Genomic DNA, 26,638 nt, shown 5'->3' with positions numbered 1-26,638 from the left:
CTCCTCCTTCTCCCTACATTGGGCAGACACCATGGCCTTCGGGGCCCATGGCCTCCTGCTGTTCCTGGCTGTGCCCGGTGAGTGACCTGGCCTGGGTATGAGGATGGGGGGGCATCTGCTTCCTGCCTGGACCCCTGGTGGGGGTGAAGCTGGGGGCTGGCCTGAGGGAGGAACACGCTGAGCCCCCACCCTGTGGGGTCCCGTGTCTCCTCTGAAGAGACTGCACCCCTGGCTGGAGGCCCGGCTGTCCGTGCCTGGGGACAGAGGCAGGAGGGAGGTGCGGGTGGGAGTTGGGGGTGCCGGGAGTCCCAGGACCCAGAATACTGGTGATTTCTCCCCTGAGCAGGACCTGGAGGTTGGGGAGAAGGCCCAGGCCTGAGGCCAAACTCCCAGCCTCCAGCTGCCGTTTATGGCCCACGGCTGGTTCCAACCAGCCCTGGGTCAGTAAGACAGCGGCTGACCCAGCCTCACCAGGCCGGGCCCCTCCGCTCAGGGCCAGGGCCCACCCCAGTGTCACCCTGAGGCCTGGCAGGTGTGTGGCAGGGGCCTCTGGAGCCTGCACACCCCTCCCCTCGGCAGCCCCCCTCCATCCTGGGCCCTCCCGTCTCTTTCCCGCAGGTGTGTCCCTCAGGACTTTGCAGCCAGGTACGTCTCCAACAGATGTGGGGTGTGGGGGTGGGTGCAGGCAAGGCCTGGCAGGGGGGCCTCGGAGACGACCCTCTCCTTCCCTGGGGGTCCCACTGGGGAGGCCATAGTTTGTCAGGTGGTTTCTGCTGACATCTCTCGGTTGAGGGAGGCTGGCCGGGGTCTGCGGCAGGGGCTGGGCTGTCTCCCCCACCACTGCGGTCAGTTTGTACCTTGGCAGATGCTTCGAGGCCATAGAAACAACCTGGCCCTCCTTGAACTTCCCCCCCGCAGGGTCCCCACTGTGGCCCAGGAACCAGCTGGGGGCTTTGCTGTGCAGGAGAGCCCAGGCCCCACCCCCAGACCCACTCCCTATCTGTAAATCTCTACGTCCGTCTACATCCCAGCTTCCCTTCCGTTCAGCCGAGTGGCCACATTCCATTGCCAGCAAAATTATCCAGCTCAGGCGGCCCCAGGTGCGGCCGGTGGGCCTCAAGCCGACTTCCTAATTTCTTTTTAATTTACTGAGGTGAAGTTCACAGAAGATAAACTTACATTATCAAGCGTCCAATTCAGAGACCCTGAGCACCTTGGACAGTGCGTGTACCCCCCAGTTCTATCCAGCTCCGAACATCTCCACCTCCCCTGAAGGAAAACTGCCCACCAGGCAGCCACTCCCGGCATCCTGGGCCTTCTCGGGGGCTCCACCGTTCTCTGAGCCCCTGTCTAGCTGCCCGGGAGCCCTGGTTAGTTTGTGGAGCACGGCACTTAGAAGCCGCAGCCTGCGCACTGGGCGCGCGCACGGCCGCCAGGGTGTCATTTCAGCTGCACCCGCGATGCTTGTAGGGAAAGGCCGGCAGACGGGGGAGCTGAACAGGGAAGTCCCTGAGAAGGCAGGTGTGGTCAGGGAAGGCTTCCTGGAGGAAGCACAGTGGGCTTCTTGGGATCCCCACCAGCCACCCCTTCCTCCTTCGACTTAGGGTGTGGCCAGCCGCAGCATTCGGGTGCAGGAGGCCGGATCGTAGGGGGCCACGCGGCCCGGGCCGGCGCATGGCCATGGCAGGCCAGCCTCCGCCTGCGGAGGGTGCACGTGTGTGGCGGGTCCCTGCTCAGCCCCCAGTGGGTGCTCACAGCTGCCCACTGCTTCTCCGGGTGAGTGTCCGGCTGGGCAGGGGCAGCCTGAACGTCCAGGCCTGAGTGGGGCCTACGCCAGCGCACAGGCCTCCACTGGGTCTGGACTCACTCTGAGGCTCGGGAACTCTGGGCCCGTTTCCTTCCAGTGGAAAGGGAGGGGCTGGCTGCCCCCTCTGTGAGGTTCTGCCGTCTTGGCTGGCCTCTAGGGACCTACAGCTCCCTCCCGCGTCCCCGCCGCTGTCTCTTCATGTGAAACTGAGCTTGCAATCTGCCTCCTGACCAGCCCCTGCTGGTCTCGGGTGTGCTGCTGGCTTTTCCAGGGGCTGGCAGGAACCACAAGGTGCTGCCGTGGTCCTTGGACCCTGGAGGGCGAGGCCACTGCCCAGGCTGTGTGTGTCCTGAGCCCAGGAGGCAAGAGCTGGGCTTTGCATGCCCGCAGGGGTGGGGTCTGGGCAGGGCCGATGCTGACCTCCAGCCTTTGCAGCCAGCCCCTCAGGGCACAGATGCCCGCAACACCCACCCACCTTCCCTCCCAGGTCCCTGAACTCTTCCGATTACCAGGTGCACCTGGGGGAGCTGGAGATCACTCTGTCTCCCCACTTCTCCACCGTGAGGCAGATCATCGTGCACTCCAGCCCCTCAGGACCGCCGGGGTCCAGCGGGGACATCGCCCTGGTGCAACTCAGTGTCCCCGTGACCCTCTCCAGCCGGATCCTGCCCGTCTGCCTCCCGGAGGCCTCAGATGACTTCTGCCCTGGGAGCCAGTGCTGGGTGACTGGCTGGGGCTACACGCGGGAGGGAGGTGAGGAGCCTGCGTGGGGATGCTGGGATGGAGGGAGGCAAGGGCAGCGGGAAGAGAACTGGTTTGAGGGACGCTGATGCCACCACCTGCTCCTGGTGGCCTCCACACCCGGCCAAGGCCGCCCCCGTTGCCTGTCCCTTTTCAAAGCCTATCGTGTGGGTCCAGAGCAGCGGCCAAACATCAGATCACGTGCCATGACGAGGGTCACAGTGGCACTGGACTTGTGTCTGGCAAGGTCTCCCATCCCCCCAGGGCAGGGCCTGGTGCTCCAACCTTCCCTGAAGCCTGTCTCCCCCGCCCCAGAGCCTCTGCCACCCCCGTACAGCCTTCAGGAGGTGGCAGTCTCCGTGGTGGACACAGAGACCTGCCGCCGGGACTACCCTGGCCCTGGGGGGAGCATCCTTCAGCCCGACATGCTGTGTGCCCAGGGTCCCGGGGACGCCTGCCAGGTGAGCCCGCCAGGCCGTGACAGAGGACGGTGGCGGGTGCAGCCCAGGGAGGGGCTCCCCACCTTCTCGGCTCCCAACGCTCGCCTTCTCTGTCCTCAGGATGACTCTGGGGGGCCTCTGGTCTGCCAGGTGAACGGTGCCTGGGTGCAGGCTGGCATTGTGAGCTGGGGTGAGGGCTGCAGCCGCCCCAACAAGCCAGGGGTCTACACCCGTGTCCCCGCCTACGTGAGCTGGATCCGCCGCCACACCACAGCCTCAGGGGGCTCAGGGTCTGGGTACCCCGGGCTCGCCCTCTTGGCTGGCTTCTTCCTCCCCGGCCTCTTCCTTCTGCTAGTCTCCTGTGTCCTGCTGGCCAAGTGCCTGCTGCACCCGTCTGGGGATGGCGCTCCCTTCCCCGCCCCTGACTGACGGCAGGAATCCAAGTGCATTTCTTAAATAAGTTACTATTTATTCCGCTCCGCCCCCTCCCTCTCCTTTGAGAAGCTGGGTCTTCTGCATCCGATTATTGCAACATTTAACCTGAATGTAAAAGCACACAGAACAAAGGTGTCAACGGGAATTTCGCAGCCAAAGCCCCCAGATGGAGGGGAGGCCCGATTTGCGTCGGCTCCTTCGTGATGTGATGTCACCATCTCCCAGAGTCACAGGATGCTTCTGGGAAGGCCCGAGCGGAACGGAAAGGGTGGTGGCTGGAAGGGGAGGGTAGTGAGGGCGTGACAGGCAGACAAGAACTCAGACTGTGAGTGAAGGTGGCATTGGGCCGCAGTGGCCGCACCTGCTGCCGGCAGGGGCCCAGTCCCCCAGTGAGTGTCCTGTAACAATGCGTGGCCTGAGAGGACGCAGCCTGGTGCCTTCCCCTCTCTGGCGGGTGCCTGGTCTTCGTCCCACAAACGCAGCTTCTCTCACGACGGGACGCTGACCCAGCCGCCCGCACAGCCTCAGCTGGCAGCAAAACTCCAAGAACCCCGAACCAGAAAGGACAGGGGCTCGGGGGGCCCAGCAGCCACTCCTGCTTCACTGGGCAGAGAACCAGGGCCTGGGCTGTCATTCTCCCCGGGCCTCTCTGCTCACGACAGGACCCAAGTCAGGGTCCACGCACGGCTCCGCCTGGGCTACCACCCCAACGGGGCCCCCAGACCCCGGTGCCAAAGCCCTGTGCGGCACCAAGCCCCGAGCTACACGGGGTCATCTGTACCATCCCCTGGGGCAGGGGTGGCTGAGGGGGACCCTGGTTTCTCCAGAGGACACTGGGGGACTGTGAGGTACAGCCCCCGCCTCTTCTCTGGGGGGTCACTGACGGGCACGGGAGGCTCTGTTTCCGGGGGTTCCAAGGGCACTGTGGCCCCTGAAGAGGAAGCTCTGGGTTCTGGGATCACGCTGTGGCCACCGTCCAAGAAAGGGTCTCCACTGGGGCCGCCGAGGTCCAGCGGCTCGAAGGCAAAGCTGGGGACGGTCAGGTGCTCGGCCCGGCAGGAGGCCTGGCCCCAGCGCTCCCCCTTGGCTGCAGGGTCCCCTCCGGTGCCTGAGCCCTCTGTGGGCTCCAGGGAGTCCCGGTGAGGGGTGGCCTCACAGGATGGGGTTCTGCGCCTCAGGGTGGTGCTGCCGCCCTCCGCTGCGGGGGGCCGCGCGGAGCCCTCATCCTCCGCAGGGGGTTCCACCGAGATGCAGGGGGGGCTCATCTTCTTCTTTCTGCGCGCACCCAGAGAGGGCTCGGCCTCGGGGCCCCAGGCCTTGGCCTCCCCAGGCTCCCCGCTGCCCAGCTCCGCCGAGGGCCGCCACTGCTCGTCCGCCCGGCCCGGCTTGTCCAGGAAGCCCTGAGCGTCCACGCTGTAGAACCTGCGCAGGTCCCGCTCGCCGCCGGCCACTGGAGAGGCTTCGGGGACCTGGGGCTCGGCCACGGGCTGCCAGGGGCAGGCGGAGCTGGTGATGTGGCTGACCTCCTCGTCGGCTGGGTCCGAGGCCTCGGCCTCCTCTCCACCCGGGGCTGCCGTCCGGCTGGAGACACAGCGCTGTCCGAAGGTGTGCTTCCGGGTGCGGATGCTGGCGGGCCGTGGGGAGCGTGGGGGAGACTGCAGGGAGCCCCCCTGGGACACCGGCCTCACCAGGGTTTTCTCGCCAGTCTCCGCAGGGTCCAGGGTGTCCCTAGGGCCGTCAATCTGCCCTTCCAAGGAATCGGCGCGTACAGCCTCCTGTGGGGCGTGGAGGCAAAGTGAGGAGCAGGAACCTGGGAGAGCCCTATCAGTGGCCAGGGCCCGGGGACCCCTCACCATCCAGGTCCTGGAGAGGCCAAAGTGGGCAGGTGCCTGGGTGGCTCCTGACCCTCGAGATGGGGCTGGAAGCCACTGGTGTGGACATCCCAGTCTCACCCCTGACCTGTGAGGCTCCTGGGGAAAGCCTGTGCCTGCTGCTCTGCAGGCAAAGATGCCATGGCCCCCAGGGGCACAGAGCTGAGGCTGAGGCCACCTCCCCACCCCGGGACACCAGCAGCCCAGCTGGGCATCCCAGGATGGGGCTCTCCTAACTGCTCCCATGCGGTATGGGGGTATTGCACTGGACAGTAAGAGGCAGGGAGAGGCAGGAAGAGGAGCCGAGGCTGCAAGTGGGTGAGGCTGGGACATCTGAGCACAAGCCAGGACTGGAGAAGCCGCTGTCTGCCCACCATGGGACACATGCCCACATGGGGCCTGGGAAATCGCCGTCTGCCTGTCATGGGGTGGGCCTGAGAAACTGCTGTCTGCCCACCGTGGGGCCTGACGCTGTGGGTCCAAGAAGACTCCGGTCCCCGTAGCCAGGAGCTCCGTAGTCACAGGCTCACAGGCCTCAAGCCCACCCGGTCCCAATGCTCCGAGATCCACCAAGCAGCAGGCAGAAAACTTCGGAGCCGCAAGGACCCAGTGCCGCCCTCCCTGGCCCTTGTCCTCATCTGCTGGTACTTCAGACAAGAGGAGGCGTCCCTGTAAGTCCCCACCCGCCGGCCTCCACGGCAGGCAACAGCTTCTCCCACCTGTCTGCAGAGCAGCCGGCTGAGGCTGGGGGAGCGGGCTGCACCCCGAGGGGACAGGGCATGGAGGGTCTCGCTGCTCCTGGCTGGGGACGACACAGCCAATGGGATCTGGAGGGAGGCACAAGACTCCGCGGGCGGCGAGTGTGCAGAGGCAATGGAGTCTGGGGCAGGGGAGAATCTAAGCTGGCAGCTCTGCCCCTGCGTTCCTACCCAGTTTCCACCCACCACCGTCCTCCCCCAACCTGCCACCATCCTCCTTCCTGGCCAGCCCCGGCCTGACCCGTCCTCCCTCTCACCTGCCCACCCAGTCCTCCCCTCATCTGCCCACACCCGGCCTCCCCAACCTGGCCTCCATCCTCCCTCCTGCCTGCCCCCATCCTCCTTCCTGCCCATCCTCCGGCCCCACCCTGGCCTGCCCCATCCTCCCTCCCACCTGCCCCATCTTCCTCCCTGTCCGGCCATCCTCCCTCTCACTGCCCTGTCCTGCTTCCCACCCAGGATGCGTCTCCCCGCTGGCCCCACTGGCTGCCGTACCCAAGGGGGTGCTGGCCCCATAGGTCTCCATCTCCACCTCCTGCAGCGGGCGGGGGTGGGGCGCTGAGGCGGGCACCACGGGCCGGAACATGTAGCTGTCGTTGGGCAGCGAGAGCATCCTGGACACGGACACCTTGCGTGCGACCAGGAGGTTTGGGGTGTCCCTGGCATCCGGACTCTCCTGGGGCGAGGGAGGCCTGTCTGCATCCACCCGGCGTGCATCCCCGGGGCCCTGCGCCAGCGCCAGCTCGATCTCGGCGTCCAGCTCCGCGCCCTCGCGCGCCTCCTTGTTGCTTTCCTCCAGGTGCTTCATGAGCACGGCCACCACCACGTTCACCAGCACGAACTGCGCCACCAGCACGAAGGTCACGAAGTAGACGGGCGACAGGGCTGGCAGGTAGCTCAAGCAGTGCTTGTCCTCACGGGTGCACTCGCGCAGCGTGTCCTGCGGTGGGGGGCAGCTGCAGGCTGGGGTCCACACCCACCTGTGGGCACCGCCCTGAGAGTGCCGTCCCCTTCCCCCTGCCCGGCAAGGACGGACCCGGCCGTCCTGGGAAAACCTGAAACCCCGCTGGGGCTGCCAGGTGCCAGGGCCACGGCCACGGCCACGGCAGGTACCTTCATGATCCCGTTCCAGTTGTCCCCCGTGGACACGCGGAACAGCGTGAGGAAGGCCATGCCGAAGTTGCTGAAGGTGGCATGCCTGCTCAGGCCCTCGCACGGGTTGTCTTCGCTGCACTCTGAAGGGAGGGACACGCCGCCTGGTCAGCCGCGCCTGCTCTGGGTGGAGGCGGGACATGCACCCAGCCTCCACATGGCCCCTGGGGAGCCCAGAGGCAGGGTCAGCCCAGAGGATGTGGATGACAAAGCCCCGGTGGTTTGACCTGCCCAGCAGAGGCTGACCCTGGGTGTGAGGCCGGAGCCCCTGGGCTGAGGCCTCTGCTGCCGCACCTTGGCTGGGACTCATCAGGCTTGGCGGCTGCGACCCCAAACCATGGAAGAAACATCATTGTCTGTGTCTGGGGCACTGTGCGTGGTGGGTGGTAAGTTGGGGTTGGCCGGCTGCACCAGAATCAACTTGCTCCAGTGGACCAGGATTGGGCTGCGCACTGTGCACAATCGTCGAGCCGTCAGAACGGGGCTTGGGGGAGGGACCTGGCAGGGACTGGGCTGTCTGAAGTGGGACCCAGTAGGGGCAGGGCTGGGCCATCTAAGGAGGGTCCCCGCCTGCTCCGCCCAGCCTGGCCTAAGGAGGGTCCCCGCCTGCCCCGCCCAGCCTGGGCTGAGGCTGAGGCCTGGGTGGGAACCTCAGGAGGCTCCAGTCACCAGGTGAGGGAACACAGCCAGCATTTGTCTCCTGGGACCACATGGCATTAGGGATGGCGGCGTGTTTCCAGATGTGTGTATGCACATCTCCACGTGTACTCGCTTCCCCTCGTGTGTGGCAGGCATCCCTGTGTCTGTGTTCCTGTGTGCGTGTCCGCATACGTGTCACAAGCCTGGGTGCAGGCCTCTACGTCGACACGGGAGCCTTGGCCTCGTGCACAAAAGGCTCGGACGCAGGCCCGGGTGAGGACGCCCAGCGGGTGTGTGGCCCCCATCAGGCCCCACACTGTTCGCAGGCATGTGACTGCGTTGTGAGTGAACGAGCACGGGGGTGCCTGTCAGGACCCCGTGTGTGCTAGGAGGAGGGCGCAGGGGCCACTCACCCAGCCTCCCGAACAGCTCCACTCCCAGCGCAGCATAGATAAAAAACAGGAGCATGAAAAGAAGGCCCAGGTTGCCCACCTACATGAGAGAGAAGCAGAGCCGGGTCAGGCAGGCGGGCAGGGAGGCCTCAGCCCATGCTGCAGGGCACTCGGCGCCTCAGCCACCAGGCCCCACCTGCCCACCCTCTTCCATGCGCTCCCAGCCCAAGCCAAGTGGAAGCAAGCTCCCAGAGCTGGGCGGGGACCCCCGTTCCTCGGCCCCACGCCCCTTCCGGGGCTCCACGGCCTCACCAGGTAGACAGACACAACCTACCCCTCCGTGCTGGCCCACACTGGCTTCTCTCTTCCTCAGCCCTCCCCCTGAGCATCAGCCTCTGGCCCGGAGCCCACTCCACACTCTCTGCCCAGCAGGTTCCCCCGGGGCTCTCGCCCACCCTGTTCAGGGGCTACCTCAGAGATTTCATGGTGGGGCCCAGGCCAGCACGCAGCTGACTGAGGGGTCCTGGCAGGTGGCCTGGGCCTCACCCCTCCCCTGTCACAGCTCTCCTGTGGACCACCCCACCAGCCCCAGCATCTGCACACACTACTCCGCCGGGCGGCGCACCCTCCAAGGCTGGCCTGGCCTGCCCTGCTCCACGTCCCTCCTCTGCACAGCTGAGCACCTGGTGAAGCGGCACCGGGCCCTCGGGAGTGTTACTCGGACGAAGCTAGGCACGCCGCTGAGGACAGGGTGAGTGGGGACAGCTGAGGTGGGAGGCAGAAGACAGGCAGGGGGCAACTGACAGATGGCGCAGGGACGAGAAATGACTGGGAAGAGGAGGTGCCGGGTGCATGGGCAGCCGTGGGGGTGGGGGATGGCTGGGAACGTGGCTGGGCTGGTGGATGGATGGACACGAAGGTTGGACAGGTGGACTAGAGGCTACGGACAGGACACTGCATTGGGTCTCCTGGCTGTGGAGGCCAGAAAGGATGTGGGCAGGGTCCAGGGGCACAGGAAGCAGGGAGGCTGGGCCCATGTGGGCTCCGAGGGGCACCCGGGCCTGCGGCTGACGCCTGCATCCTGGGTGTGGTCCTGGGCGCACACACACCCACCCTGGCCACCTGCTGCACTCTGCCTGGATCCTTCCGGCTCTCCACGGCCCCTGCCTCTGGAAGTGCACTGGACAGGTGGCCCCGGTTATGAGTCTTGCCCAGAGGACTGAGGCCAGAGGGCAGCGGCTGGATCCACCTCTGCCAGCCCAGCCAAGCCACGCAATGCACACAGCAGGGACACGGCTTCAGCCGTCGCACAACCGAGGGACCAGAGACAAACGAGGGAGAGCGGGGGCGGCGAGACCCTCCCTGCAAGTCCTGGTGCACGGCAGAGATGCAGGCAGACTGTGAGCCGGGCAGAGCCACACGCATGCATGCACACAGCAGCCCAGGCACCAGTGGGCGAGCACAGCCCGTCCCTGCGCCACACACCCAGCACCTCCAGCTGCCTGTGCCCCCCCTGCGGAGGACCCCAGCACGCCTGGGATGCCCGCCCTTCCCCGAGCAGCGGCCGCAGAAGCGGGGCCTGAGGCATGCAGGGCAGGGCCGGTACCTGGGCTGGGGAAAGTGCCTGGAAAGACAAGGAGATGGTCTGAGGGCTAAGGGTGTGGGGGCGCTCGGGCCTGGAGCCCTCCCTGCTCTCCCTCAGCTCCCGTATTTCGGGGGCTGTGCTGGCTCCTTGTGGAGCGAGGACTCGGTGGGGAACCTGCCCCTTGGGCACTGGGGACGGGGTTGGGGGTGCTTCCTCTCCTGCTGTGGCGGGCTCCCCCATCGGCCTTCTCCAGCCAGCCCCTCCAAGGCCCGGCCCCCATGCAGGCCCAGGCAAGGCGGGTGGCGTGCAGAGCCATTCGGGGAGGCTGGGGTGGGAGCGGGCAGGGCTGGAGGGCCCGGTGGGCACATAGGTACCGACCCGCCACCGCCACCGGGAGCGCCTTACTCCTGCGCCTCCTCTCCAGGCGCCGCAGCCGCTTCTCCTCACGCCGCCGCGCCTCCTCTGCCTCCTGGTGCTGCCGGCATTTGTGGAAGTTCTCGACCACAACGCCCACGAACATGTTGAGCACGAAGAAGCTGACGATGAGCAGGAAGGAGATGAAGTACAGCAGCATCCAGGGGTTGTGGTTCTGCACGGGCTGCGGCACAGAGCTGGTGGGTCCCCGCCCGCCTGCCCCGCCAGGTGCCCTGCCCAGGATGGCCCCACAAGTCCCCAGAGGCCAAGACAGCCGCATGGGGGAGACCCTGAGGTGACCCGGCCACCCGCCTGTGCACACCTGCTGGTCCACACCGACGGCGTCCAGCCCGTCATACATGATATTCACCCAGCCATCCTTGGACGACAGCACGAACAGCGACATCAGGGCCTGAGGGCCAGAGCCAGGGTCCCTGAGGAGGGCTGGAGCTGGGGTCGCTGGCCCTCTCGCTCCAGGGGGTCCTGGAGACCCCTCCCCCCGCCTCCTGCTGCCGCCTGCCCACCTGGCCCAGGTTGTCGAAGTTGTACTTGCGCCTCACCCAGCGGTAGTGGGCGGCCCGGCACTGCGCCTTGGTGGAAATGTTCCTGGTGTCGCCACCCTCGCAGTAGTAGAACTTCCCTTTGAAGAGCTGATGGGTGTGGCGGTCACCGCGGAGGGCCCGGCCTGTGCCCCACCCCACACAGGGCCTCCTGGGGCGCGAGTAAGGCCCGAGCTGTCCCTCCCTGTCCCTCCCTGTCCCACAGTAGCACTGCTGGGAGCCACACTGGGAAGACAGACCCCCGGGCACATGGGGGCCACACACCTGCACACCCAAGATGCCAAAAATGATGAAGAAGGCGCAGCAGATGAGGACGATGTTCCCGATGGGCCTGAGTGACGAAATCAGCGTCTCCACCACCAGCTTGAGGCCCGGGGCCCGGCTGATGACCCTGGAGGAGAGTGAAGGATACACTGCGGTCATCTATGGCAGCAGCTGCCAGGCGCTGGCACAGCTCGGCAAAGGCCCCAAGGTGGGGATGACTGGGCAGCCTGCGAACAGCCCAGGACTATGAGAGCAGTGATGGACAGTGGCGTCAGGGGACTGTGCTTCCAGGTTGCCCCAGGAGTCCAGGGGTGCCCCTGGTCCCCACCTCAGAGGCCGCAAGGTCCGCAGCAGACGCAGCACGCGCAGAACGCCCAGGATCTTGGCGCCACCAGCCGAGGCCATGGCCACGACGATGTCGACCAGGGACACCAGCACCAGCAGCCCATCCAGCAGGTTCCAGCTGCTCTGGAGGTAGGCGTGCTCGCCCGAGAGCAGCCCCAGAGCCACCACCTGGGGAGGGCCAATGGCACTGATCTCAGGCTCAGGCCTGGGGGGTCTGGGAAGCTGGCACGCAACTGGGTGGGGATGAGGGCAGAATGGGCGCCTGGGAACGAGGGGCAGTCCCCGGGCCCCGCGGTACCTTCACCATCATCTCCGCCACGAAGATGGCCGTGAAGATGTAATTGGAGACGCTGAGGAAGACCCGCTCCTGCCGGGAGAGGACGGTGGGGGGCTGTGTCCACTCCATCCCTCCCTGGGGCTCGTGGTGGCCTGGGACGATGGGGTTGGCTGACTCACGGTGCTGCCGGGGTCAATGTCAGGCCTCTCCAGGGCAATGGTGACACAGTTGAGGAAGATGAAGACGAGGACCACGTGATCAAACATCTTGTGCATGATGATCTTCTGGCAGGCGACGCGGAACCTGGGTGGGCGGGAGCGGGTGAGAGGTGGGGCACAGACAGCAGAGTGGATGGGGGTCGCAAGACAGCCCTGGCCAGGTCTCCACTTCAGCCCTGGTCGCTGTGGTCTGAGAAGGTGTGCCCACCCGGAAATATCCACCAAGTGCCAGCCCCGCCCAGTGGGGACCTGGGGGCGGGGGTCCCGTGGGCTGGAACCAGCCATGTAGCCTCCTGACCCAGCCTCCTCACCGGTTCTGTGGGGAAAAGAGGTAGAGGGCCCAGGCCTCCCGGCTCCGGCACCACTGGGGCTTGTAGGGCTCCAGAACTTTGTGCAGGCGGAAGCAGCAGCTCTGGGGAATGAAAAGTTGGGTTCTCAGAGCCCTGTGCCTGCCTGCCCGGCCCCCCACCAGGGCCCTCTGCGCTCAGCTAGGCCACTCCTCCCAGCCCTCCTCCCAGCACCTTCTCAGCCTTCTCCATCCTCACTCCTTACCCACTGGCCTTTGGGCTCTGGCCTTCTGGCCTCTGGGGCTCATACCACACAACCGCCTCCTTCCCTACCCTGGGGATGGCACAGTGACCCATGCTGGGAGTCCACGGGGCCAGGTAAGTGGGTACTCTTGGGGCCCTGGCTCTGGGGAGTGGTCCTTGACAAACAGGAGCCTGAGAGTCTAGTGGATGCCTGGCCCTACCTCGGCAGCAGCTCTCAGCCAGCGGCTGACCCACGGTGCAGGGCGCAGCCCCCGTATGCAGACTGTACATGGATCATTTAGTACATGGCCCCCAGATGGCAGTGCGGGGACTCGGGGATCGGCTGTGGCTGAATCCCTGAATGCTGCTGGATTCCTCCCTGGCCTGGCCTGCCTCTCTCCCCTTCTGAATCTCCCCAGTTAACACCATGCCCTGAATCCCATCTCAAATCCCACTTCAGAGCACCTGCCCCAGACAGAGGGAGGCGAGACGGCTGTGGGCCCAGGGCCACGCACTCACATCCTCCAAGTCGTCGTCAAGCTCGGCCGCATCCTCCCGGTGGCTGTCGACGCGTAGGAAGAACTCGCTGGGCAGGGCCACCATCTGCCCGTTGCAGTCGCGACACTTGGTAGGTGGGAGGGGGGCCGGCCGGAGCGGCCGTGGGTCCAGAGACTCGGCCCGCCGCAGTGGGGTGGCACAGGGCCCGGGTGTGGCCCTGCCGTCCTCGGCTTCATCGTCAGTACTGCCCTTGCCCTCGCCGGACAGCAAGGACTCACGTTCCCCGCACTGGCTGCGGCGCTTGAGGCTGGGGGCACGGCCCAGGCTGCTCCAGCTGGAACGCCGGCTGCTCCAGGCACCATTGGGGCCCCAGGGGGCGCAGGGAGAACTTCGGAGGCTGGCCTGGGGGGTGGTGGGAGTCAGTGGCCTGGCGGCACTACTATTAACACCAACTGCTGGCATTTATGGAGCACTGTGTGCAAACCATACGTGGATCAATTAATGCATAGACAGCCCTGCCAAGGAAGCACGGTGGAGGCTGCGACTTTAGGGGCCCACCGAGCCAACCATAGGCACAGCTCATGAGGGTCAGGGTGCCCGCCTTGTGGGGGTGAGGCCCTGAGCTCTGCTGGGTCAGGGGCCAGAACCAGCGCAGGACCAGACAAAGCGCGGGTGGCCCCAGCGTCCCCAAGAGCATGCTGGGTCTGTGGCTCAGCCTCACATCTGCCCCGCTTCCTCCCCTGCTAGGGCGTCTGGCTCACTCCCGTGCTCCGTGACTGTTGCGGGTGGTACTGTCTGCTCCCCTCTAGTTCCCCGGACCCAGAGAGATGCCCTGGCCGTAAAGGGAATCAGGCTGCTTCTCGTGGCAGCGGAACCCCCCCCTGGCCTGCCATCTGTTTCCCGGGCATGCTTCTGCCCCCAGCTGCCTTAGGTCTTCCCGTGCTGTGTGCTGCGCACTCTGCTAGACCGTTGGGCGCACAGAACTTCCACGTCTGCCTCTTCACACCGGCCTCCTGGAACAGCAGCCCCAGCTTCCATTTACAGAAACCAGAACACTCTTCCTCAGTCTCTGCACAGGGCTGGGACTTGATGGGCATGGGGGGAGGGACCCTCACTTATCTTTGGGGAAGGCCATAAGGAGCCAGGTGGGGGAAACCTGAAGGGGCCTGAGGGGGCTGGGGCAGGAGATGGCCCCTACCGGAGGCTTCTGGTCTCCCAGGGGCGGGTCTCCGGAGCTGCTGCTGCCACGCCGAGAGTCTGGGAGGCTGGGGTCTGCGTCCAGGTATGGCGAGCTCTTGGGAGTAGGCATGGGTGTGGCCGCTGTGCACATGATGAGGGGAGGGGACAGGCTGCCTCGTCCCTCCAGGTGCCCGTTGGGGGTCACGGCCAGGGAGCACATCTTCAGCTCTGTGGGGCAGAGGGAGGAACGGGGCCCTAGACTTGCCAGGCTCCCAGGATCAGGAATCCCCCCACCTAGGATGTGCCCTTAGGGGCCCTGCCCAGCCAGCCCGGCGTACTCCACCCACCAGAACCCAGACCACCCACCGACCACACGCACCTGTGGTCTGGAGCTCTCTGAGCTTGTGGAAGTCCTCCTCGAAGTGGACCGACGTCTTGTCCTCGTCCGTGTCGGATCTGTTGGCGTCACCCTGTACCCCGCAAAGCACAAGGCAGAGATGAGGGCCCTGTGAGTGGGGACCCCTCATGCCAGACGGAAGGCTGGGCCGGCCTGGGAGGTGGGGTGTAGACAGAAGGACCCAGAGGATGATCTCACTGCCAAGGTGGGGGCAGGTAGGTGAGGAATCTGCCTCTCCAGACCAATCCCTGCCCACTCCGCTGGGCTCCTGGCCTCCGCGCTCCTTCTGGAAGGCCCCCCTCCTCATGGAAGCCAGCTTCCCTTCTCTATCCCTCACCTCCTGGCAGGCCCCCCCCACCCCTCCCCTTGACCTAAAGCCCTTTTTACTTCTCATCACCCTCCTCCTGGCAGCAGCCCCTTCTCCTGGAAGCCCCTCTCCCTGCCTCCTCACCTCCGCCTGAAAGCCCTCCACAAGGATGGCGACCAGCAGGTTGAAAAGCACGTAGTTGCCGAAGGTCATGAGGGCCACGAAGTAGAGGGCGGCCCAGGAGGAGGTGGAGGCCATGCCGTTGTACAGGACCACGTTCCAGTCCTCCTGGGTCAGGATCTGGGGGACAGTAGGGGGACCGGGGTGGTCAGCCCAGCCCCAAAATGCCAGCAAGTCCTTGGGACGGAGGCAGCTCTGGGCACGCAGGACGGCACATCCACCTCTTTGGGGACCAGACTCGGCAGCCAGCACTGCTGAGGGCACCCCTGGGCACTACCTGGAACACGGTGACGATGGCCCACAGCAGGGAGTCGAAGTTCTTTCTGTCGGGCACGGTGTCTCCGGTGTCTGTCTTCAGGCTAAACTTGCAGCCGAAGAGGTGCATGCCCAGGATGCTGAGGGCGGGGACAGGGGTGTGTTGAGGGTGGAAGCAGGGGTGTGCTGAGGGGAAGAAGGTGGGGGAGGGGAGGAGAGTGGGAGGAGGGAGGGCAGGGCTGGCTCTGGCCGTCTGGGCTCTCCTAGCCCCCCACCCTCCCTGGGCTCCCGAGGTCTCTGGCTTAGAAGGGACTTCCTACCCCCACAACTCAGTAATGTCCCTTCTACAGGCGAGAGGACCAAGACCAGAGGTGGGACAGACGTCGGGAGACCACTCCGGCTTCGGGCGGCAACTGGGACCTGGGACACCTGCCTCATTCAGCCCCTCTGGACCGTGAGAACCCCGCCTGCCTGGCTTCTTATCCTCCAGCTGACCCTGACCCTAAGCTCCAGGCTAGACTGGCACCCAGCGGGCGCCCAGAACAGCCCAGTTGGAGCCTGGTGCCCGCCCCCACCCCCGGCACTCTACCCTTACTTGAGTAAGTCCCCAGCTTGTCCACCTGGCAACCCATCTCTGAACCCTGCCATCTGACTCCCTGCATGTCTAGTGCGTGGCACACAGTAGGTGCCCCATCAGTGCTTCTCGAATGGAAGCAGCGGAGGCCAAGTGTCTGCAGATGCCCTGGGGCTGGTGGTGGGAAGGCTCCTTCTCTTTGGGGGTGCCCCGGGCCTGTGCTCCCGGCTGCCCTGGGCTGAGACGCTGGGCGGGCTGGGGGGCCCACCTGAAGATAAAAATGAAGAGCATGAGCAGCGTGCAGAAGGTGGCCACGTTGTCCATGGTCTTCACCAGTACCACAAGCTGGCGCCGCAGCGCTGGCAGGAAGCGCACCAGCTTCAGCACACGAAGCAGCCGGAAGGTGCGCAGCACAGACAAACCGCCGTCCGCCTGCCCCACGATCTCCCAGACGCTGCGGATGGGTGGGGGCGATGGTCAGCGGCGCCATGGTCCCCGACCCCGGCCCTCCTCCCACTGGAAGCATGATCAGCAGCCAGGGAGCCACAGTGGCCCGTGTGCCGCATCCCACAGATGGGAGCAAGTCTGGCTGCATCGGGAGGCATGAGCAGCTGCGGACGCACCTCAAAAGCCTCTTGACCTGCTGACAGCCCCAGCGGCTGTCTGGCCCCAGCACCCCCGGGGAAAGCAGAAGCCTGGCTCCGGCCAGGTCAAGGAAGCTCCTTCGCCAAGGACCCTCTCCTGTCCCGGGACTTCCACAGCCAGACCTGGCTTGTCCGTTCTGCTCACCCGCTCCCTGCCCCGGGGTGGGAGACCCCTCACCCCTCTCTACTCTCAAGGGATGAGCTTCCTTCCAGGGGAAGACGGGCAGCGTTTCCCCTCAAATTTTCCCAATCCTTTCTGGTTTAATTTTGTTGCGGCAAATGCTCCCCCAGCGGCAAACATGATTCAGCCTTTTAAGCTGGTCTTTCTCGCGGGGTCTGGCCCTAAACGTCTCAGCCCTGAGGCCACTGCACACCTGCATTGTTCCTGCAGGGAACAGCTCTGCTAGTTTCCAGAAACACCCTTCTGAGATGTAGCTGACCTAACAGGTGTGTATCCAGTAGTGCCTGCAGGGAAGCATAGAGTCTGGGGAGGGGACTCTGCCCAGGACAGTCCCCTGGGGCACTGAGGACACCAAGCACCTGCTTCCCACAGCTTGTCATAAAGAGCTGTGGCGTTGCCAGCACTTCCTCCCGTGCTTAGGGTTCTGCTCTGTAGGTGGGTTCTTTGCCAGACAGTGGAGCTTCCCGGGCCCCTCTGGCCTGGGGAGCGGGTGGGGACCCACCTGATGACCACGATGATGCCGTCAAAGATGTTGTACGGGTTCCGGATGTAACCCAGAGGGCCACAGGCCAGCAGTTTCAGCAACATCTCCAAGGCGAACATGCTGGTGAACACAATGTTGCTGATCTCCAGGGCGTGAGTCAGTTCCTCGGGCTGCAGGCAGAGGTGGGGACAATCAGGTGGCCCCATCCATGGCTCCCAACCCTCCTCAGCACTTATCTAGGAGCAGGTTTGGCTGCATCAAGACCCAAGGGATCAGAAGGGCTGCAGCAGCATCTCAGGAGCCTAATCGGTTGCTATCTAGAGAGGAGGCCAGGAGCCCGAGGAGGTTCCCTCCAGCAGAGGCTCAGCAAACCTAGTCTCCTATCCTCACCATCCCCGGCTTTCTGGGGCCCTGCCTGACTGTTCTACCATCAGGTCAGGCACTGGGGCTGCTGGAAGCCTCCTGAGACTCCCCAAGCCCTGCAAGCACAACAGGGAGCCAGCCCTGTGCGCAGGCCGGCCCGCACCTGCTCATGGTACTCCACGCCCATGCTCAGCGTGTTGACGAGGATGGCCATCATGATACCACGGCTGAAGTACTTGCTGTCCACGATGCGGCGCAGCTTGCCGCTGAAGGTAGCCCAGAGGTGGCCCAGCCTGCCTGGCTCGCCCGGGGCTGCCCTCTGCTGTGCCCGCCGCCGGGGGCTGCCTGGGCCTGGTGTGTCCATCGCAGGGGGTGGTTGCATGGGATCCCGGCGGTCACCGTGCCGGACGTCCTGTGTGAATTCGTAGATGCCACGACCATCTGAGTCTCCACTCTCTGAGCCACTGAGCTCCCCCTCTGGGTCCTCCAGGGCACGGGTGCAGTACGGGCAGCTCTTCAGCTCACAGGTCAGTGTGCCTGCTGCGGGGCTGGGCAGGGGGCAGGGCACGCTGAGGCCTGACAGATGGCCAGGGGCCTGGCCCAGTCCTGTGGGAAAGGGCACAGACAGGGGCAGGCCCACTCAGTGGTGCTGCCACAGGGGCCTGGAAACCCACACACACAGGAGCGGTAGGGTGAACGTGTCCCCCACAAAAAGATCCATCCAGAGTTCAACCTCCAGAACCTGCAAATAGACTTCACAGAAAGTAGGATCTTTGCAGGTGTCATGAATTAAAAGGAAGAATGAAGAATGAGGCTACCCTGGAGTAGGGAGGGCCCTGAGCCATGACTGTTCCAATAAGAAGAAAACAAACAGCCACGTGAAGACAGACAAAGACCGCAGGGACGTGTCGACAAGCCGGGGATTGGCAAAACCAGAACGTAGGAGAGGTGAGGAGAGTTCTCCCCCAGAGCCTCCAGAGAAAGCACCCCTGCAACGCCCGGATTTTGGACCACCAGCCTCCATTGCTGAGAGTTCCCACTGTTCTAAGCCCACTAGTTCGTGGTGACAGCAGCCACAGACATCAGAAAAGCCATACATTCGGGCACATACTGGGCACATTCACACACACACCTGGGCACACAGGCCCAACCCCCACAGCCACATTCCTGCTCACCTACTGGGGCAGGGACACACTTAGGTGCAGAGACGTTTGCCTGCCTTAGGCTGTGCCATCTGCAGAAATATAACACCAGGCACTTCCCAGCAGCCACAGCACACAGGCGAAGTTAGCTATGGGATTCTGTTTGACTCCATGCAAGCAAACCACAATCACTCCAACACGAAACTGACATAATAATGACCAGTAAGCCATCCCGTGATGTTTTCATGCTGTCTTTGGAACCCGTGTGCCTCTTATGCACAGTGGCTGGACTCCCACAATTCGAGGGCTAGAAGCACACGCCCCTGACACTCTTGCCTGCATGCCTTGGGTACCAGTGCATGAGGGCACACAGCATCCTGGCAACCTCAGCTGCACCCATCCCAGCCACGGGGGACACACCCCTGCCTGTGTCTCTACATCTGTGTACAGAACCAGGAAGGACCCCCAGGCCTGTGTGGAACCATCTGGGTGTCCTGCAGTCTCCCATTCACCTGGTCAACGGAGGCCCAGGCCCCAGGTAGGAGAATCCTGCACCAGCCTCTCTCTTCCTGACTGGCTGACTCTGTGATGGTACCTCCCCCACACTCCCCTGCTCGGTGTCCCCACCTAGAAACGGGGTGAGCCTCAATGGCCACGAAGGGCGCTGCAAATCCTCCAGGGAAGCGTCCAGACTGTGGACACAAGCATATGGTCTCTCTCGGAGCTGGGCAGGGGCAACGGATGCTGGCCCAGGAGGGTCTGACAGGCCTTGTCAGGTTCAGAATCCCACCTCTGCGGCCACCACTCCTGCTGTGAGATGTGGGCCACGGGGGGCTTGATCTGGCACTGACGGGGACAGGACCTCCCTCTTTTCCCTTCTTATGGGTGCCAGAGGCATGGCTGGTCTGTTCCACAAATCAAAGCTGGGCTCATGAGAGTGCTCAGAGTGGCTGCAGGAACAACACACTGGAGACCCTGCCCGCCCTGCCTAGGTCCCACTGCCTCCATGGGGTGGGGCTGGGTCCTCACCATGCTCCCCGACCACATGCTGGATCTTCTCGTAGGGATCGGGGCTATACAAGCTCAAGGGGCTGTGCCCCCCAGTGCCTGGTGGCCCACTGGCCCACTTCCCCTTGGGTCCGGGGCTGGTGCTGCCTTTGCCGCTGCCCATCCCTGAGGGCAGGATGGTGGGGTAGTTCATGGTGCCCAGCCCCGTGGCCAGTTTGAGGCTGGCGGCAGCGGTGGCGGCGGCATGTGCCACCTGGGCCCTCTCCTGCGGCCCCTCTATGTGGCAGTCGGCATGGTAGATGCTGTGCACAGACTCTGCGTCGGGTGGTCTGCTGCCTGGGGAGGGTGGTGAGGGAGGCGCACCGGCCCGCACCAGCCTGGTGTCGCAGGCGCCTGGCTCAGGGCCGGGCCTGCGGGGGCTGCTGTGGCTGAAATGGTAGTGGTGGTGGTGGTGGTGGTGATGGTGGTAGACCAGGTGGTGCACTGAGGCTGTGTGCCTGCCCGCCCGGCGCTGGCGGTGCCCGGGACCCTGGCCTTGCACAGCGCTAGGGTCCACCTTCTTGTGCCAGCGGCTCTGCCAGCGGGCATAGAGGCGCAAGCTGCGCCGCTTGACCTTGCGGAATATGTGGCCCACATACTTCAGCAGCTCTTCGTAGCAGCTGCCAGGCTCGGAGAAGCTGGCCAGTGTGCTGTCGTTGGAGAGGTGACGCGCCCGCTGCTCCCGCATCAGCTGGCTCTCCCGCTGCTTTGTCTCTGAGAACTGCGTGGCAATCACCACCAGGCACAGGTTGATCATGAAGAAGGAGCCCACCTGTGACGGGGCGGGCAGGCGGGTGGCAGTGAGTGGGTGAGTCTCTGATTCGCCACTGAGCCCTACTGCGCGCTGCCTATTCGAGTGGGGGCCACGCCATAAGCACAGTGGGCGGGGTGCCCTGCTATGGGCAGGTTGCTGCGGTGTTCACTGCTGAGCCCCCACGTCTGGAGCAGGCGGCACACAGTAGCTGCTTTATGCCTATTTGGACAAAGGACCTGGAACCCTCTTTCCTGTTTCTCCATGTGGCTCAGCCCCTCCTTCGCCTGCAGGTCTGCCCTTGAGGTGACCCTCTCAGCGGTGGCCACTCTCCCCTCCCCAGCACCCCAGGTGTGTTTCCTCCTTAGCACCAGCCAGTGTGCAGCAAATCTCTGCTCGTTCTCCTCGCTTGCTCTCTGAGAACAAGCTGGGGATGTCTGTCTGCTTCTGTTACCTGCTGGGTCCTTGCAGGGTGGCTCTAGGTACACCCAGGACCCTACAGATGTCTGCGGCCTGATTAACCCAACTCTGCTGGGACCCCATGGGGCCTGTGAGAGGACCAGGTGAGGAGCACACCTGCGGCCACACGCGCTGTGGAAAGCTGCGCTGGGAGGCTATGTACTCTCCAGAGGTGTCCCTGGCTGTTCAGCCCTGAGCCAGCACCCACAGGCCTGGACCCTGTCTAGGTGATGCCATGGCCTCTTGAGGTCCCCAACCGCACCTCCCCACCCCCGCAAGCTCTGCCTCCCTCCCCTATGTGCTCCCTTCAGCTAGAGGCTAGACAGAAGCCCCTGTGACCACCCAGGTACCCCACCCCACCTCCAGCCAGCTAACACCAGGGCCCACCACGGCGAACGCTGCCGCCCACACTCACGATGATGAGCAGGATGAAATAGATGAAATTGTAGAACGAGTGGGCGTCCATGACGTAGTACATGATGTCCACCCAGCCTTCCAGCGTGATCACCTGGGGGGGCAGTGGCTGGACTTGGGCCCGCACGACCCCTCCTCCTCCTCCCCGTGCCCCCTGGGGTCTCGGCTGGGGGGCGAGTCCTGCACCCGCTCCCCTGCCGTGCCCCAGGGTCCCCGTTCCATCTTCTTGCCGCCCACCTGGAAGATGGCGATCCAGGCGTAGCCAATGTTGTCGAAGTTGATGGCACCGTTGTGGGGGTTGGAGTCACCCGAGCGGCACACGTTGTAATACTGGTTCCAGTTGATGCAGGCATTGCGCGTGGCGCCCACCCCCTCGGCCTGTGGCTGCACGTAGGCCTCCCAGCCCAGTGTGCAGGGCACACGTAGCTCGCGGCGGCTGGGGATGTGCGAGCACTTCTGCATGCCGTTGTCTCGGCGCGAGGAGCAGATGAACGGGTTCTCCTCGCCCTCCTCCGTCTGGTAGTACGGCCGCAGGAAGGTCAGGTTGTTGTTCCTGGGGATGGGCACAACCAGGGCCAAGAGGTACAATTAGGGTCAGGGACGGTCAGGGTCGGGGGCACAATCAGGGTCAGGGACGTGATCAGGGTCAAGACCAGGGGACCAATCACGGTTAGTGAGGCACACTTAGGGTCGGGGGGCGTGATAGGACCGGGGGTCACGACCAGGATCAGGGGACACAGCCAGAACCAGAGTCAAGGACACAGTGGTGCTGCAGAAACCACACCCTCCTCAGCCCAAATCCATAGAGAGACAAAAACACAAAGGAACAAGGATAGACAAAAAAATTGACAAAGAACAGGGAGGAGGACCCAGAAGCCAGAAACCCAGGCTCAGACCTCAGCTCCTCCTGGAAGGGGATGAGGGGGGAGGAGCAAGGGACTAGGGCAGGGAACCCTGGGGTGAGGGCTGAGGGGAGGGGACCCCAGAGTGGGAGTGGAGAAAATCCCAGAGAGGGGCTGAGGGGACCCCGGGGCATGGGCTGAGGGGCTCCCTGGGTGAGGAGAGGTGACTGCAGGGCAACGGCTGAGAGAACCCTGAGGTGAGCAGAGGCGATTCCAGAGTAAGGGATGAGAGGACCCCGGGGTGAGGGGTGAAGAGAAGGGACAGAGTGTGGGGACTAACGTGTCCTGCGGGCTGAGAAGAGGCAGCACTGGGGGCGGGGCCTATGGTGTAGTTCCCGGGAGCCAGCGACTGCATGATGGGCGGAGCCATGTGAGGCGGGGACTTGATTGCATGGTGGGCGGAGCCATGTGAGGCGGGGACTTGATTGCATGGTGGGCGGAGCCACGTGGGGCAGTGACGGACTCCATAGTGGGCGGAGCCAATGTGAGGTGGTGACTGCATGGTGGGCGGAGCCATGACGGGGGTGGGAGGGTGCAGGTGACTGCATGGTGGGTGGACACTATATGGTGGGCAGAACCATGGGGGGGCGGAAGGGACAGATGACTGCATGGTGGGCAGAGCCATGAGGGGGGGAGGGGCGGCGGGGGGGAGAGGGTGCTCCAGGAGGGACAGGTGACTGCATGGTGGGTGGAGACTATATAGTGGGCAGAACCATGGGGGGGTACGGATCACTGCATGGTGGGCAGAGCCATGACGGGGGGGAGGGGGGCGAGGGGGAGAGGGTGCAGGAGAGACAGATGACTGCACGGCGGACAGAGTCATGACGAAGGTGGGGGTGGAGGGCGGGTGACTGCATGATAGGCAGAGCCACGTGGGGTGGTAACTGCGTTGGGTGGAGTCACATGGTGTGTTATATATGCATGGTGGGCAGGGCTTCACAGGGGTGGGGCCTGGGCACCTGACAAAGGCACTGTCCAGGAAGCAGCGGTTCCGCAGGAGGCCAGCCCAGAGCTGGACGCCAACGATGCCGAAAATGAAGAAGACGAAGAAGCAGAGCAGAAGGACGTTCCCGAGCATGGGCAGCGTGTCCAGCAGCAGAGTGACCAGGATTCGCATGCCTGTGGGCAGCAGGGCCAGGAATGGCACTCCTAAGCCCTGCAGGAGCGTCCTCGGGGCTACAGCCCCTCCTGGGTCCGCTGAGCCCCGTCCACTGTTCACAGCGGGTGTCCACGCCAACCGCACACTGACTCAGGCCACCCCCTGGTGACTTTCCTGCACCCCTAGGGTGATCGAGGCTCCCCTCCTACCACCGCCAGCCTCCAGGGACACTGACACCCTGGGGTCTGACACACATCCAGAGGTGTGCCAGGTCTCCACCTCCAACCATCCCAGGAGGGCAGGTCTGCTGCTTTTGGAGGGCTGCGGTGTGGAGGGGTGGGAGCGGAGGCAGGGGACTGCCCGCGGCAGGTCTGACCATGCGGCATCTCAGGGGCTCGGGATGACCAGGCGGAGCCCAGTGGCTCTCAAGGCTTGTCCAGCGGCACCCTGAAGTTGCCATTAAGGCAGCAGCAGCCTTGGGAGTCCCAGAATCTCAGGTGGTGCGCTGCCTCCCGGGGGTCTCTGCAGCAGGTCTGGGATCCTGAAAACTTTCTGATGCCCAGTGAGAATCCGGCCAGAGCAGAGCCCCACGTCAGAGAGGCTGCTGGAAGTGGTGGGGAGGACAGGCAGTGGCTTTTCAAGAGGTAGCACTGAAGCCATCAGTCCTGGGTGCTATGAGCTACGTGAACTCCAGATTAATCCAGCAAGGGGGTCAGCCAAGCCCCACGCGCCCCTTGCTCCATCCTGCGCCTGCTCCCCCAAGACGTCCTTTTCCCCAAATTTACGCGAACGCCAGGCTGAGGCAGCAGGTAGAGCCCTGGGCCAGGAACCTGGGGACGCTAAGGTCTCACCCAGCACCCTAGGGTATCAATGGCAAAACGGGCCCCTCAGGTCATGGGGTGAATCAGAGCCAGGAGGGGCACTGAAGTGTCAAAAGAGCCGACAGGAGCTATCGGTGAGCACTGCCCTGGCCAGACCGCACTGCCTCAAAGATCACAGATGATCCAGGGATCAGAGTGGACCTCAGGCCAACAGAATGGGATGCAACCCTGAACGTGCCCTCATTATCAGGAGCCTTATTATGCAGTCTGGAAGAGTTCCCTAATTCCCTCGAGACACGAGCAGGTCCCCAGGAGGCCAGGCTGCTGGCGACAATTAGGGCCACTCTGGGAATTTAACCTGAAAAGTAAACATCCGTGGAATTCCAGGGGGCTGTGTATGCCGGGCTACTTCATGTTCCAACAAGTGGGGCCAGGCCGGTGTGCAGACTGAGCACACAGTGGGTGCTGGGCAAAGGGCCAAGAGCCACACGTGCGTCCACTCACTGCAGGCTCAGCCACCCTTGGGGTCATGGGTACCCCTGTACGCCACTATTTCAGGAGAAACTGAGGTTCAGGCTCTGTTAGTTAGAGTCACACAGTATTCAAGCCCCATCTGAGCCACACAGTAGAGCCAAGGCAGGCAGGGGGAAGGCAGGCTCGGGGACCAGCGGCTCGGGGACAAGTGGCACCTGCCTTTCGGGAAGCTAGAGGCTCCAGGGGAAGGAGTGCCTAGCCCTGTGGATCTGTGACTTTGTGGGGGTGCTGCAGGTCAAGCCCTGAGTGCCAAGGCCACCAGGATCCTGGTTAGATAGCCACAAAGGTTGTGTTACACCGGCATGTGCACACATGGGGCCACTCCTACACCCAGTGTGCACTCGGGCCTCTTACGGCCTCGTGGGGGCTGCACCCACCGCCAGGAACCGGAGCAGCTGAATGTAGCCCTGGGGGCTTTAAAGAACAGTCCCACCCCATCGCCTGACACAGATGGGTGGCCCGGGTTTGACAGGATCTTTCCCAAACAAGCAGGCATGTGACTTTCCGGGAAGCTCTTCCTCTGCCCCCCCTCACCCCCAGCGCACAGCAGACACACAGCAGCTCCTCTCCACCGGGCCCCCTCCTCACACCTGCTGGCCAAGTCCTCAAGGGTTTCCAGCCTTCCTTCTAGAAAATCAGCTGCTCAGCAGGGGACACAGAGGCCCAGCCCTGGCCAGCCAGCTTCCCCTCTTCCCTTGGGTAGGGCTGCTAGCAGGAGGGTGGGGGGCCAGAAGCAGTGGCGGGTAGGGAGGGTGAGCTGTCCTCAGGACAGGTGTCAGGCTCTCCCCTCGCCTGTGTGGGAGTGAAGGGGGTGCTGCACAGAGTCCCCAGGTGAACTGAGCTGCACTCACAAGGGTGTCTCCACCAGCCATGAGCCACACTAGGATGCGCCAGACAGCAAATCCACCAGGGATCTGCTTGGCCCCCAGCCTTGCCCCAGATGCCATGCAGAGAAGGAACCCGAGGTTGTCACTCGGCCATGTGGGAGCCAGGGACCCTATGAATGCTGACTGCCCCCCGCCACCAGCTTGATTCTCCCCAGACCTGCAGGGCCCACGGAGAGTGGCAGGGCCCCCCCCAGTGCTGGGGTCTGGGCTGGGGCCTGAGTGCCTGGGAACCTTCACCTCCCAGTCCTGTGCTCCTGTGAGCCCTTCTGAGGGCTCTGCAGGGCTGGCAGACACGCAAGCCTGTTGGTCTCAAGCCCAGGTGGGGCTGGTCACTTACTCGGCACGCGATTGATAGCACGGAGAGGCCGCAGCACCCGCACGGTCCTGATAGCTGAGAGGCTCACGTTGTGTCCATCCAACGAGTACTCCATCATGCTGGGGGTGGGGTCGAGAGGGAGCAGCTCAGTGAGGGGCCTAGGCGGCCAGGGGTGGGGCTGGGGTGCAGAGCAAGGTAGGCAGGCACAGAGTCGGCCAGCCCGGCACCCGGAGGGCCTTGTACCGGCCAGGATAGGCCCCAAGGTAGCAGGAGCACGACTCTTGGTCATACCACGAGGCCACCTCCCTCACCTGTGCCCAGGAAGGAGGATCTCCGGAGTCCCAGACAGGGTCCCTGGTTCTACCTGGATCCCTCCAGAACACACCGCCCATCTTTCTTTACAGGTGGGACACAGGGATCCCTGCGGGGTGGGGCGGGGCCCCTTCGTCAGCGCTGTGGCCTCTCCGAGGCGGGGCCTACCCCGCCACGACGATGAAGAAATCCAGCCTGTTCCACGTGTCACCCAGGTAACATTTCTGCCCGAACAGCCCCAAGGCCACCATCTTGATGACCATCTCCACCGCGAAAAAGGTGAAAATGAAGGCGTCAAAGGCCTGCGGGAGGAGAAATCAGAAGAGCCCATGGAACGGCTCAGTTCAGCCCACTCCCCTCAATCCTGAGTCCCGCCCCAGCCTGAGCCCCGCCCCGAATCTCCCCCTGCCCCAGCCCTGCCACGCCGAGCCACACCCCGCCCCGCGCGGCCTTGAACCTCACCT

At 64.2% G+C, this 26,638-nt stretch overlaps 2 protein-coding genes across 2 annotated transcripts in view; one reads left to right on the top strand and one right to left on the bottom strand.

Moving 5' to 3' along the window:
• Positions 1-3,554, top strand: TPSG1 (tryptase gamma 1). The gene is made up of 6 exons (XM_017858485.1): positions 1-77; positions 619-645; positions 1,605-1,776; positions 2,295-2,560; positions 2,864-3,009; positions 3,109-3,554. Exons 1-6 carry the CDS (start codon positions 32-34, stop codon positions 3,415-3,417), a joined length of 966 nt encoding a protein of 321 aa, XP_017713974.1. The 5' UTR covers positions 1-31; the 3' UTR covers positions 3,418-3,554.
• CACNA1H (calcium voltage-gated channel subunit alpha1 H) overlaps positions 3,433-26,638 on the bottom strand; it is a 49,061-nt gene continuing 25,855 nt past the window's right edge. Inside the window, exons 5-34 of the mRNA XM_017858285.1 lie at positions 26,343-26,476; positions 25,884-25,981; positions 23,165-23,324; positions 21,541-21,856; positions 21,305-21,397; positions 19,662-20,451; positions 17,654-18,096; positions 17,146-17,297; positions 16,087-16,272; positions 15,267-15,384; positions 14,954-15,109; positions 14,485-14,575; positions 14,125-14,333; positions 12,948-13,328; positions 12,210-12,310; positions 11,860-11,983; positions 11,702-11,770; positions 11,387-11,571; positions 11,059-11,185; positions 10,759-10,884; positions 10,557-10,646; positions 10,226-10,418; positions 9,547-9,859; positions 9,349-9,454; positions 8,861-9,175; positions 8,257-8,335; positions 7,166-7,287; positions 6,548-6,992; positions 6,014-6,174; positions 3,433-5,198 (exon numbers count right to left, since the gene is read on the bottom strand). Coding sequence (XP_017713774.1) covers positions 4,185-5,198; positions 6,014-6,174; positions 6,548-6,992; positions 7,166-7,287; positions 8,257-8,335; positions 8,861-9,175; positions 9,349-9,454; positions 9,547-9,859; positions 10,226-10,418; positions 10,557-10,646; positions 10,759-10,884; positions 11,059-11,185; positions 11,387-11,571; positions 11,702-11,770; positions 11,860-11,983; positions 12,210-12,310; positions 12,948-13,328; positions 14,125-14,333; positions 14,485-14,575; positions 14,954-15,109; positions 15,267-15,384; positions 16,087-16,272; positions 17,146-17,297; positions 17,654-18,096; positions 19,662-20,451; positions 21,305-21,397; positions 21,541-21,856; positions 23,165-23,324; positions 25,884-25,981; positions 26,343-26,476 — 6,897 coding nt within the window. The 3' untranslated portion in view covers positions 3,433-4,184. The remainder of the gene's footprint in view (positions 5,199-6,013; positions 6,175-6,547; positions 6,993-7,165; positions 7,288-8,256; positions 8,336-8,860; positions 9,176-9,348; positions 9,455-9,546; positions 9,860-10,225; positions 10,419-10,556; positions 10,647-10,758; positions 10,885-11,058; positions 11,186-11,386; positions 11,572-11,701; positions 11,771-11,859; positions 11,984-12,209; positions 12,311-12,947; positions 13,329-14,124; positions 14,334-14,484; positions 14,576-14,953; positions 15,110-15,266; positions 15,385-16,086; positions 16,273-17,145; positions 17,298-17,653; positions 18,097-19,661; positions 20,452-21,304; positions 21,398-21,540; positions 21,857-23,164; positions 23,325-25,883; positions 25,982-26,342; positions 26,477-26,638) is intronic.

Source organism: Rhinopithecus bieti, unplaced genomic scaffold, assembly GCF_001698545.2.
Source record: "Rhinopithecus bieti isolate Rb0 unplaced genomic scaffold, ASM169854v2 scaffold_47707, whole genome shotgun sequence".
In the NCBI taxonomy this organism is placed as follows: domain Eukaryota; kingdom Metazoa; phylum Chordata; class Mammalia; order Primates; family Cercopithecidae; genus Rhinopithecus; species Rhinopithecus bieti.
The sequence above is the reverse complement of the archived record's forward strand: the minus strand, read 5'-3'. Positions and strand labels throughout refer to the sequence as shown.

Excerpts from the sequence above, each read along its gene's own strand:
- TPSG1 (XM_017858485.1), top strand. The coding sequence starts at position 32 with ATGGCCTTCGGGGCCCATGGCCTCCTGCTGTTCCTGGCTGTGCCCG. Across the intron at positions 78-618 it reads GCTGTTCCTGGCTGTGCCCG|GTGTGTCCCTCAGGACTTTG; the intron begins GTGAGTGACCTG and ends TCTTTCCCGCAG. Across the intron at positions 1,777-2,294 it reads GCTGCCCACTGCTTCTCCGG|GTCCCTGAACTCTTCCGATT; the intron begins GTGAGTGTCCGG and ends CTTCCCTCCCAG.